This window comes from Prinia subflava, chromosome 5, assembly GCF_021018805.1.
Source record: "Prinia subflava isolate CZ2003 ecotype Zambia chromosome 5, Cam_Psub_1.2, whole genome shotgun sequence".
Classification (NCBI taxonomy): Eukaryota; Metazoa; Chordata; class Aves; order Passeriformes; family Cisticolidae; genus Prinia; species Prinia subflava.
Window position 1 is genome coordinate 24,510,626 of NC_086251.1, and position 13,748 is coordinate 24,524,373.

The 13,748-nt window shown below is 39.2% G+C and overlaps 2 protein-coding genes across 2 annotated transcripts in view; both read right to left on the bottom strand.

Annotated features, from left to right (window-relative positions):
• F2 (coagulation factor II, thrombin) overlaps nucleotides 1-13,748 on the bottom strand; it is a 329,241-nt gene that overhangs the window by 129,846 nt on the left and 185,647 nt on the right. The gene's annotated exons all lie outside the window — the stretch shown is intronic.
• The window catches only part of CSTPP1 (centriolar satellite-associated tubulin polyglutamylase complex regulator 1), an 85,099-nt gene that overhangs the window by 48,780 nt on the left and 22,571 nt on the right, over nucleotides 1-13,748 (bottom strand). Inside the window, exon 3 of the mRNA XM_063398436.1 lies at nucleotides 11,429-11,559. Coding sequence (XP_063254506.1) covers nucleotides 11,429-11,559 — 131 coding nt within the window. The remainder of the gene's footprint in view (nucleotides 1-11,428; nucleotides 11,560-13,748) is intronic.

Genomic DNA, 13,748 nt, shown 5'->3' on the forward strand with positions numbered 1-13,748 from the left:
AGAGAGGTGATGAACTTGATGACATATGTTAATTAAACTGATTTCTATCTTGCTCTAAAGACTTTGTTGAGAAAAGCATGTAGCAAAGGGGGCTATACATCAAACCTGAAAACAACTACAAATACATCCTGCATCATCCCACACAGCTCATGCACAGTGATCTACTATTCTGAGTAAGAAGAGTACTCTCAAAACATTTAAAAAAGAAAAAAGATGACAGATTCTTACGAACAATTTATGTATACAATGTTGCTTCATACTAACATATATGTGTTTTCTTACTTGTTTCACAGTAAAACAATCCTGTATCTGTAAAAATACAACTTTAGTATATAAAATTAAAGTAATATATCAAAAGGCCAAACATCTTCAACTTGACTAGGAAACTTCAGCTAATTACTTCATTTCCCTGTCTCACTTTCTGGAACTGTGAAGTGAAAATAGTATTGTCAAAAATTTTGGGAAGCTTCATTCCTTAATGTGTGTAAAATACCTGGAGATCCTTAGAGAGCAGGCACAGTTATCAATAATCATCATTCTGAAATTAAGACATCACATTTGAGGTCTGTCCATCACAGAAGAAAGCCACGAAACACTTCTCAGCACCTTAAGGACAATTATACTTGCTCAGTCATTTCAAGGGTATGATAAGAGAAATTTTCAATCAAAGTAGACAAAAAAAATTAAATTCTTTCAGGAATAAGCTGCAATATTAACTGCTTGCTATCCTAACCATGTTAACTAGTATTTGCTTTGCATGGTAACTTTTCACAGCACACCTGTCCCTCTGCCTCTGCCAGCAGAATGAAGAAATACCTAATAGCAGCATGGGGAATGGGGATGAGAAAGAGGAAATAAAGAAAAAGCTTTGTTTCTGACATCAGATAGTGATGCAGAGACAGCTTCATGCCAAAAGCACTGACAGCTTGACTTCTATTCAGATAATATTAAAGTTATTCTGGGAATTAGATAAGGGAACTTTGACTGAAAAGTAGAGGAGCACTTTGAATATGCAATACCTAAACTCCAGCAGAAAGAGTAGGGAGAAAAGTAGTAACAGATAGGCAGATACCATAGCTGGAAGGAAACAAATATTTGACAAACAGATGATCAAAACAGAGATAATAATAAAAACCTGGGCAGGTAAAGAGCTAACTGGAGAAGGGGATGAATATAGTTCACAATGGAGTTTGTCCTACAACACCAAGGAACTAAAGGGGACAAGTTTAAATTCTATTCAGGATAATATTGCCTTTCCTGACATCTCTCCCCACCCTCTATTAAAATTAACACTAGTAACACTTTGGAACCTCACATACTTGCATTTCCAAACAGAAAAAAAAGAGTTCAAATGTTCAGTTTTCTTTAGGTTTATTGTGTACTCTGTGTACTCTCTAGCTGTGGCTTGATGCTATGGCTTCTTCTGTTGAGAACACCAGGTAACTGCATTACAAATATTACCAAAGTTCTACAGGAGAATCTGTACAAATTCATTAAAATAGCTGATGTAAATTTTGACCATTTTTTGGTCTGAACCTTAATGCAGGAAAACCTCAGAGAGGGCAGGATTTGACATGTATCTACATGAGCACTAGAATTAGCAAAGCTTTTATCCTACGGATTTTTGGGTTTAGGCTAACTGACATGGCAGCCTAGGAAAGTGTGAACTTCTGTGTAAGCTTTTCCTGTGCTTGAGGCATTTCTCAGGTCTTTTTCTTTATATCTGAAAAAACATTTAATAAAAGTTTCAGAAATGTATCTACCTGGCAATTAGAAGGACCATAACCCTGGATTTCAGGAGAGCAGACTTTAATGACTTCAGAGATCTCCTTGGAAGAATCCTATGGGATATGGCTCTAAAGAGAAAAAGGGGTCAAGAAGAGATGGATATTTAAGTATCTCTTCATCCAAGAAAAAGAAAGGTCCATTTTTCCAACAGAAGTTATAAGATTCATGCTTAGTAGGAACACAGAATGCAAATCACTCTCAGATCAGGTTAGGAAGGAAGGTATCACAGACTCTGCATTGCCACAATCACGTCCTGTGGCAAATTCAAAACGGATCAAGCTTAACTTACAAATATTACCAAACTACATTTCATAACTCATTTGCAGATTACAGGTTTTCCATAACAGTACCTTATCCCCATTTCACAGAGTAGTAGTAGCATATCAAAGTACTAATCATGCATGCAGATCACTCCTGCTGATACTCATCTAGAATCCTTGAAAGAGGCATAACAAAGTATAAGCCAACCATCGTTTTCATCATATACAACCACTTCATACATGATCATATTGATTTAAACCAAATTTAGAGATGTTTACTGAGGTAAGGATGCAAGAATTTCTGTACTTAATTCAACATCCCACTTTAGTCAAACATGGACATACTGAATGGAACCAAGGCCTCAAAAGAAAGTGAAAAGTAGGGACTTCCTGAAAGGTTTTAATTTTCTAGAGTTGAATTATCTTGCTTAACAAGAAAAGGCTTAGTAGAAGAGTTCAGTAATATAGATACAGAATCAGAAATTCACTCAGTCTTTTTAACAACACAGGGAAAAATCAGTTCCTCGAAAGAAATAATTGGCATCCCCAAGCTTATTTTATCAAATAACTGAATGTAAAGCTTTTGTGAGTATAACTAATAGATGAAATGGAAGAACAGGGGCTAGAAATTATAGTGGTGCAAATTGCCAACGAACAAACAAAAAAACTTGTAGATACAAGTCAGATCTGCTCAATCCAATGAGAGATACATATTGTAGAGTCAGGAGCACACTAAATAAATCAGTTGGGTTGATTTAGGAAAGCTAGGAAGTGAATATGTAGTGATGGAAACTATAAATAACAAAATGATGAGAGAGAAAAAGCTGAAGAAGAACATGGGATGATGATAAAGACACAAACATTATTGTTTTTTGTGCAGCTGGACAAAAAGGTATTTATCTCTTCACTTCAAATGATAACTTCTAGTACCAAGGCTACAGCAAAGACTTAATTGCATGTGTGTAAAGGAGAGTCCTCACTCTTCTGCTTATGCTAAACACACATTCCTCCTTCACAGTGCTCTTCCTCAGATTGTATCTACAATGCTCACAGCAGGTCAGCACAAGAGATGCCAGGGTTTATTCCACAGAAATGAGTGCAGACACACCATAACAACACACCCCATACATCAGCTGGTCTGCTGAGACAGATCAACTAGGCTCAGGCTGCTGTCAGAGCAATGCAGCTCTGCAACTTCCAGGTCCCATAGCTAGAATCTGAAATGCTGAATTGTACCATGTGGAAATACAAACCCTGAGCTTAGCTGTCTAGGTAAACATTGCATTACACAGCATAGACACACACTTGAGGCCAACAGCCTGGGCAGAAGTATGCTTTAGGGTTCCCAGAGAAGGGATGAAGGTATGCATTCCTCAGTTTAGGCACTTTCACCTCTCAGGGCAGACTAAGAGCCAACACTGGGCTGAAAGCAGATGTGGGCTTCACAGACACTCTTCTCTTAAAACCTCTTTGCAGAAAGTCACAGTATATGGAATTGAGATAAACCAAAATTTTCATCTACTTTCTCTACCTCTCTCTCCCTTTCAGCATCTCTGCTGTTGAAGAATTGATCAGCAATATTATAAAACATACAAATTAATGAAACTAAGGCTTCATAGACATTCTACTGGATGATCACCTATGCATATGAAATGTGCAGATCATCTTTCAAGACATGTCACAAGTGAGAGAAGAGATAGACCAAGTTTGTTTAATATAAGAAACATGGAGCATTCAGAATCCCCAGCCAGGTCAAACAATCTAAAACTAGTTTTGTTCCAGGGAACTTACCCACAATTTGTAATACTAACTCTCCAAGACTATATTGGAACCTAAAAAAGTCTTAATTAAAAAAATCCATTTCAGTTGGTTTGAATAGGAATGCTGTCATAGGGATGGGAAACTTGCCAGAAGACTGCAAAGCAAATAGTAATAACAATTACCAGTTGAATTTTGGATAATTGCTTAGCAGAATGCAAGAATGATCACTGCTTATTTAAATGTTTCACTCAACTGGGATTAGAAGTAAAGAACATATTAATTTAATTTGCCAATAACACAACCAGTGAAGAAGTGTCAAAAGACATAAAATAGCCAAAAACATTAGAAAACAAACAGAAAAGTTTATCGGTTTTTAAAAAAAAATTTAAAAATCTGGAGAGACATACATCTGGAATCTGAAATTGAAAAAAACCATTTGAATATTAAGAAGAGCTGGTGTATGCTCAGAGACAGTTGAAAAGGAAATATAATACTGGGGTGAAAAATAAATCCCAAACCAGATTAGACAAGGAGGATTTTCAGTGTACTACATTTAATTTCACAAACTGCCTAGACAGAATGGCGTGAACTGAATTCAGGGACAGACTAGCTGAAGACTCCATCCCTGACCCACTTCTACAAATGATTACTGCAATGCATTTTAGATCTATGTAATGCAGATGTTTTAATTTACAATGGCTTGTAGATATATCTCACAATCTCTAAAATGTAATCCTCCACTTATGTCTCCCCAGCTTCAGAAACCCTTTGTCCTGATACTCCAGAGTCATGAATGCTTCCAGGCAGAGCTACAATGATAAATCTATAAATACCAGCAGCTGTAACTATAGCATGAAGGAACTGATGTAAGGTTGGAGATCAATCATTTCAGCCAAGGCTATTTCACTGCAGAATGAATTTCCAGAAAACACTGCATTAAAATTCACAGCTTACATCTTTAGGACATGCTGTGAGACCTCACTGATTCATGAAAGATTTCCTACAATAACATGGTGTAAAAATCCAATTTGGCTTTAATAACAAAAAGGAAAGGAAAAAGGATTCTGATATTTACTGTGATCGTCACCGTATTGTTCTAAACATCTCATTTAGCAGAGACTGGCTAAGCGAAAAATGGAGATAGTCTAAAAGCTTACAAGAGAGGGAGTAAAAACAGACAGAGCAGTTTAATATAAAGAAAAACATGTGGAAGCATTAGAATGACACCAGCAAAGGAAGGGATTTTTTAACCTCAGGAAAGTAATCTTGTCAGCAAAAATGCATTAAAATAGCATCTTTCAAAACTGAGCTGGGAGAACAGTGGTCCATTTAGCTCTTCTCCATCTCCAAGTTACATGAATTATACAGATAAAACACTTCTTTAATTTTTGTAAGGAATCTAGCCTTCCTGGCAAACACAAGTAGAGCTAGTCATAAAGGCTTACCACTCTTCTCATTTCATGACACAGTTTGTGTGCTTGGTTGTGGAAAACCTCCCTTTCCCCAAGCTCCAGAGACAGCTAGGCTTCCAGTTTCCTAATTCAAGTGTACAGAAGCAAAGAGGTAGCCATCACACCATGTGATGAATGTGAAAGAAACATGGTCATTTTATAAGATTTTATTTCAAGATGAACAGTAACAGTACCTTTTGTCTGAAGGGGAGGCAAGTGTCTGCAAAAAGGATTCTCAGGCAATATAGTCTGACACACTTTCTGCAGCAGTTTCGCATTTCAACGCTATATCTAAGGTATCAAACAACAGCTATTTTTGCTGGAAGCAGTTCTAAATTGGGAGGGGGGGAGGTGCAAAGAAACAAAAAAGAGAAAAGCTGTTGAAAGGCACCAAAGAAAGCTGTGGCTCTAGAAAAGAAGTGCCAATGGTCCTGACTGAGCTTTCTGTTCACTTCTCAGTACATCAGGCCTGGAACAAGTTTCTCAGTGCAAAATTTCTCTAATTGGCTGGAAAGCATTTAAGGAAAAATCTTTTTAATTAAAAACAGAGAGCCAACAAGACATGAAAGCCATGGGGGTTGGGAGAGGCATATGTTGACCTTATGAGGCTTCACAGCAGAACTCTGCAGGGGCCGTTTAAACTGAGAAAGCACAGTTTTAATTAAAGAGTCCTGAGGAACAGACAATTCAAAAGAGCAGGTCAGATAGATTCCAAGAGGTCAATTTAAGCACAAGCAGAGGGAAAACAAGACTTCTGGCCATTCTGCCTTCCTCTGGGAGAAATCTGTTGCTAACTGATCATTATGCTTCAACAAACACTAGCTGTCCTCTAACCACCTCTGTGAGTGTTGCCTATCACTGGTACCAGTTAAAAGGAGGGCACAAAGGGTTGTAGTGAATGGGGTAACAGACTGGGGACCTCGCACTAGTGGGGTTCTGCACAGCTCCATCTTAGCCCCAGTTGTCAACATCTTCATAAATGCCCTGGATGTGGGACTCAAAGGAATACTAAGTAAGTTTGTCAATGACACTAAATTGGGCAGAGCTATTGACTTTCTCAAGGGCAGAAAGGCCCTGCAGAGAGACCTTGACAAATCAGAGGTCTGGTTATTCACCAACCATATGAAATTTAACAAGGGCAAGTGTCAGATTCTGCACCTGGGATGGGATGTGTGGACAGACTGGGAACAAAAGGCTGGAGAGCAGTGCCACAGGAAAGGGACATGGGGGTCCTGTTGACAGAAAGTGGATTATGAGTCAGCAGTGCCCTGGCAGCTGGGAGGGCCAAGCGTGTCCAGGGGTGCATCAGGCCCAGCATCACCAGCCAGGCAAGGGAGGGGATTGTCCTGCTCTGCTCTGCATGGGGATGGCCTCACCTACAGTCCTGTGGGCAGTTTTGGGAGCCACAATATAAGAAAGGCATGAAACTATTATAGATTGTTCAAAGGATGGCTACAACAACGGTGAAAGGTCTGGAGGGAAAGCCATAAGAGGAGCAGCTGTGGTCACTTGCTCTGTTCTGCCTGGAGTAGAAACTGAGGTCTTCAGCATCCTCACAAGAGGAAGTAGAGGGTCACTGATCTCTTCTCTCTTGTGACCAGGGGCTAGAATCAAGGAAGGCATGAGGAAGACATGAAGATGAGTCAGGGGAGGTTTGGACTGGATATTAGGAAAAGGATTCATCACCTAGGGGGTGGCTGGGCACTGGAACAGGCTCTCCAGGGAACTGGTAACAGCACGAGACTGACAAAGGTCAAGAAGCATCTAAAAATGCTCTCAGGCACATGGTGTGATTCTTGGGGTGGTCCTGTGCAGGGCCAGGAACTGGATTCAGTGACCATAGTGGGTCCCTTCCAACTCAGCATATTCTATGATTCTATCATAAGAAATTCTGTGAAGGTTTTTTTTCACCAAGAAACCTCAGTTTCTTGACACTGGTTCACATTCATCTGTTTCCTTCTAGTCCTGGGATCACATTCTCAATGCATGGAATCCCAGATATGCTCATGCATACTTGAAAATAGAACTCTGCATCTTACTAAGCTTCTAAAACCACTGGAAAATCCTGTAAAATGGATCCAGCATATCACCAGAAAGAAATCCTCTTAAGAAAAAAAATAAACAAACAACCCCCCCCCCCAACAACAAACTTTTCTTTACTTTTTAAAGTGTTACCATCACATTTATTGAAGCTAGTAATTTTCCCTGGCTATTCGGAGACAAAAGAAAAATACTAGTCTCCAAACAGAAGGACTTTAAAAGGTTATTGTAACCAGAACTCAGGTTCAAGTAACTCACCTAAAAGAGCTAACATCATAGAAAAGTAACATAAAATCTCTATATTTCTCCAAGACCTATTTCCCAGTAATTCAAAAGGATAAAGAATTAAGTAGAAAAGTAACATCTACAGGAATTTTCCAAGCGAAAAGTAATGTTAGTGCATTTCAATTGCTGTATCCATGGTTCTGCAAACACACAGATTGTTACATTTAAGCACGGCTTGTGTTCAGACAGATTTCTCTGTTATTGGCCATTTGAGAACCCCTGGCTAGATGCATCTGCTTGAGTGAATGACATGCACATTCCAAGTCAAGGCATGGTCAAGACTGACAGACAAAGCAGTAAATTTCCCTGCATCAAGGAGGAACAGTCAGCAGCCAGATTAAGCAATCACTTAACATATTTGTGAGATTTTGTCTACTTTTCTAAAACCCCAGTTACACACTCATACGAGAAAAGATGAAAGTTTTGTTTGTTTGGGGTTTTGTAAGTTTGTATAAGCTTGGAAATTGCATCATCTTACATCTTTAATATTCTTCCCTGCTTCCTCCAGCCAGGGTACAAGCTTTGATGTAAGTTATTTATTAGGTGCACTTATATCCTAGTAGGGTTGGCATTTATGTCATTTATCAGGGATACCCTCCACAGATGGAGAAAATTAAGAAAAAGCCACCATTCCCTCCTAAAACATGAAACTCAAATCTGGAATGAAATTTAAAGTAAATGAGAGAGGGGGAAACAGCAGTAAACACTTTTATGACAAAGGAATAAATAAAACCAAGAACACCCTAGAAGACATGAAAGTTAGTGAATGTAATACTTTTGACAAAGGAAGACAAAAGATGCCTTCATAGTTCTTCACAGACACAAATCAACGACACAGAATGGAGCAATCCCTGCCCAGAAACAAACCCAGAGAGAAAACTGGGGCAGATCAGAATCGTGTTGTAGAAAACAAAGGGTTTCTGCACACAGAAATTCCACTGACACAAAGCACCATTTGATGAATAACACTCCATTACCTGACATAGCGCATCAAATGCAGAAATTCTAGTTCAGGTTTCAAAAGCAATATTCCTATGTTAGCCCAAGCTCCACAGCTACTAATTTCAGAAACAGCAGGTTGGTTGTCCCATGCTCTGTTGCATAGTATATAACCATAAGCAGAATTTCTTACCAGGACTCCATAATTTACCTACTGTTCCCTGTGGTGGTTTGACCCTGGCTGGACACCAGGTGCCCACCAAAGTTACTCTGTAACTTTCTCCCCTCAAATGGACAATCAAGAGAAAATATTATGAAACACTCCTGGGGCATGAGTAGGAGAGGGAGAGATCACTCACCAGTTACTATCACAGGCAAAACAGACTCAGCTTGGGGAAATGAAATTGAATTTCTTACCAATGAAATCCGAGTAGGATAGTAAGAAATAAAACCAAATCTTAAACCTTCCACTCAGCCCTGCCTTCTTTCTGGGCTCAACCTCACTCCTGATTTCTTTATCCCCTTCCCACCCCCAAGTGACATAGGGAGACCAGGAAGCTGGTCACACATTGCCTCTGCCATTTCTATCTCCTTGCTCTCTTCCCTAGCTCCAATATGGCATTCCACCCATGGGAGACATTCCTCCATAAACCTCTGCAGCATAAAACCCTCTCAAGGGCTGGAGCTCATCACAAACTGCCCAGGGTAGGTCCCTTCCAAGGGGTACAGTCCTTCAGGAATGCACTGCACCAGCGTGAGTGCCCCATGGAGTCACAAGTCCTGCCAAGAAAGCTGCTCCAGCATGGGCTCCTGTCTCCATGGGTCCACAGGCCCTTCCAGGAGTCTGCTCCAGCATAGGCTTCCCATCCAAACACAGCCAAGAAAAAAATCTAGGTCTAGTCTATGCCTGAGTGTGGTAATGACCATAATTCACCCATCACATCACACAGGTTCAGCTTCTCAGTAAATTAGTTTAATTCTTAAGTGGCCCTGAATGGTGTATGTTCCCCTACACACAGGTATAGCAAAAGAAAGTCCATAGCAAGTAAAACTGAAATGAAAAATATCGAGGTTCTAGTCCATAATTATGGCTAGAGAATCAGAGAAATTGGACTAAGTGGATGAAAATATTGACAGTAATTTATCTAAAATGATGCATTTCTGTCTCTGGTTAGTGTAAGAAGAAAATGTATGTAGATGTATAAATATACAGTTAAACATGTAATATTTACTCAGACTAAAAAGTGAAGCTACTGGACTTCAAAGTTCAAAAAATATACACTGAATTCCTTTTAGGTCACAACCAGAGCTTAGCAACATCCACCTGAGCTTTTATTCCTGTGCTCTTCCTTTTATTCCTGTGCTCTTCCTTTTATTCCTGTGCTCTTCCCTTTCTCTTCAGAGTACCTTGGTGATCCACGGCCTTTTCCATACTCACATAAAACTACTAAAAGTTAAAGGGGATGGAGATATTACAAAGCTAAAACTCTTCCGTTCTTTTCAACAAACCCAGGTGCCCTTCATCTGGCTGAGGTTGGTGCTGGATAAATGAAGCCCGATGAAAATTGCACTGAAAGTACTTCAGTGGATACTTTGCATCAGAGAACTGCTTCTCAATTTTTCAATATGGTTTACCACTAACAGCTGTAGTTCTGGTAGAGACTTCTTCACTATCATCTCTAACTCCTCCACAGAAATATGTTCTAGGAGTCTACATTTTATTTTTCCTGATTATGACCTGATCTCAAATCAGATATGTCCTCACTGCATACTGTTAAATTAATATTATATAATTTACCTGAAATCTTTAAAGTATTATCCCTGAACTAAAGTAAATTATAACATAACAAAGTACTTCTCACTGGGAAGAAGGTGATACCACAGTCAGTTACTTCAGTAGCTTACTATAGATTTTGTCATGTTTAACTATGATTGCCGAATTGCAAAGATCTAGATGGCATATGTCAAAAAAGTCTTTATTCACAGTCTGGCAAACTCTGTTCATCTAAAGCAAAGCTTAGCCAGAAGGCAAGGTTTTATCTATATTTAAGAGATGGGTCTAGTCTTTTCTGCAAAAAGAAATGAGGCTGAATACCTTGAAAAAAAATGAGGCTTATAGTAAAAAGAACCCCACCAACATTCATATTTGTACAGCAACTTTCAGTATATTTGCTTAAAATACTAAATTAAAAATCAAAACAAAACTTAACTTTAGTTGCATGTAGTTACAGGAATTTATTTTGAACTCTGGCCAGTTCTGTGATACCTAATATACCAAGTGCAATATAAGAATAGCTAGACATGATAGCACAGTGCCGAGTATTTGTTTTGGCACTGGAGCTTTTTCCTTGTGGGTAGGGTTGGGGAAGAGGTCACACAGTTGTCAGTGGTCCCTCTGCCACCAGGATTCTGATGATTCATCATCATCCAGGAGCTGTGGCAGGACTATTGAGGCCCGGCTCAGGTGGCAGCGTTAACCACCCCCACCGCTATGAACCCAACCTCCAGCAGGCTCCTAATGAAGGCACTCAGGAGCCCAACTGGCTGAGGATCTCAGCACCCCTTCCCTCGTGCTCCGCACCAATATCCTAACCTTCTCTGGGTCCCACCACCAGCCTCCAGCACATCTTTTTTCCCATCCATCTTGATGCACAGTCCCACAATGTCCTCCCTCTGATCTACTGTTGCTTGTCACGCTGTTCTGTAACAGAAGGTGTTTCTACACTGCTGTATTCTGGGAGCCATTTAAACAATTCTGCAGGGAAATGTGATGTTGTCTCCCCACTGATAATGTTAGACTATTAGAACACAATGTGAAGGGTCAGTATTTGTAGTGCATTAATAGCCTGGCTAACAATTTTCACGTCAAGGTAACAGGACTGCAGCAGATGCTGGAATACTTGCCTCCATTCTTCCCCACAGTTCGGAAACACCTCCAGAAGGTTCGAAGAAAAGATGCCCTGTTATGAGGGGTGGCTTGAACAAAGCTGAACTCACGGAACAAAATGTGTGTTCCTTGCCGCACGCTGTTAAAACTGTGGACATAAAGTCAAAACAATAATGTTAGAAAGCTGAACCAACATGAGTGTTCTGGGAACAACTAGAACAGCAGCAAGAAAACCACTGGCCATTACATTTTGTGAAACCAAATCTCCAAAGTTTATACCCATCTGTTCTCTAGAGAGAAGACCATTTGCAAAAACCACACACTGAAATTTAATTATAGGAATTAGAGGTTTGTGAAAGTAAAATTCATTTTAAAGAATCCCAGCAAGGAGTGTCCAAGACCCACTTATTTGAAAACAATCCATTGGAAAATGGCTCACCAAGAGTAACTGTTGTTTATTTGACCAGGAGATGCCCTTTCTTTTAGTACCCTTTGAACTTCACTGCTATTTTCATTACAGTTTTCTTTAAAGCCACAGGAAAAAAACCTCTTTAAGAGAAGCCTCAAGATATCATCTCTAGATTACTGAAAACTGACTATTGGATGTATAAAATTTACTGCAGTTGTGATGAAAAGCTGATTGACACATCACTAAGCAATTTGCACTAACACATTTTCAAAACAGTAGCTGGTCATTATGGTGGATCTTCAATTCAACGCTCATGTTTTTGTATTTTAGTATAAATTTCTATAATATGAATTGTAAGCACTTTAGGCTAACTTCTTACAGCAAACATTTGTCTTACAAAGGTTTCTCTGAAGTGCAAGAAGTTCTCCTTTGGGCATGCTAAAGCTCAACATACAAGAACAAAAGAAATGCAAATACAAACATTATATACCAAAAGGTATAATGACAGGGTTGCCTCAAAGATAGATTTTGTGCATTTTGCTCGGCATCATGCAAGTGGGACAAAGCTTTGAAACACTCCAGAGAGGTCATTAAAACATTCACTTGGGACAGCAGCTTAGCTCTGCCTCATAGGAGAGAATTAATGAAAAGATACAAGTTTACTTTCATCACAGCAGATCCTCTCCATAGGTAGCACCTCCACAACTGACAAAATCTGGCTGTCAGTGTGAGCCCTCTCAGTTTGCAATTTTAAATCACCTCTTTAAATAGAAAGACTTTAAATCACTTTATCCTTCATAGTACAGAAAAGGGTCTCACATTTGAAACAGAATAATACCAGACAGAGTTGAGCAAAATTTAAAAGTCATGTAACAACTGTGTGTGGGTGTGGTGGGGTGTGTGTGGCAGTGTGTGTGTGGAGAGAAGCCATTCAATTTTTACAAAAGGAATCACGATTTCTCATTTTTAATATCCTGGTTCTCAAACACATCTGTTGTCATGTGTTGAAAGGTAGTACAGAACACAGTTTCTGTGGTAATGTTTCACAGGGCCCCTTACTCAGAAGGAAAGGTAACTCAAATAAAATAAGTACAATCACCTTATGATTAAGAAAGAGTCATGACACTTGAATCCTGGAATCAGGAATATTTTTTCTGTAAATATCATGGACAAATACAGTATTTCATATTTATGAAACCTTATTCATGCAAAGTAAAGCACAATCATTGTCCCAAGAGATTAAAGTAAATAAATAAATCATGTGCTGGATCAAAATATGCCAAAATTTCATGACTATCATTGTGAGTAAAGAGTACTCGTTACAAAGTGCTGTCACTCACTGCCTTAGAGTGAACAAGTTCAGAATAAGTTAAAGTAACTTGCAAAAAGTCCCACAAGATGCCTGTGACAAAGCTGGAAATGGAATTTCAGATCTTCTTATCCCAAACCACAGCCTGTAGGACTTTTTTCATTTCTGATCTGCATTGTTTTGCTCATGATTTGACAGACTGATGGAGACAAGAAGGATACATATGAAAAAGAAAAATCTTGGTGTAATAGAAAAAGGCAGCTTTCAGAAAGATAACACACATATGGGAGACATTTTGGAAGAAAATGAAGGCACAATGATACAATTAAATGCACCAAATTATGCTGCTCAGAACATCTACAGAACATGCACATTTTGGAAGCAGATCCTGGCACAATTGTAACAGAAAGGTCCAGACACGAAGCTAACACACTATTAATTCACATCAGACAGGCCTACTATATTACTCCTTATTTCTAATAAGCAAAAACTCTAGTCACTTGCATTTCCAGCATGGAATGGCTCTAAACCTACCAGGCAGAAGAGTATGATATCATTTGTTGCTTACTCATTTAAGAGTGGGTGGATATGCTGGAACATCAGCACACCTGGATGTGCT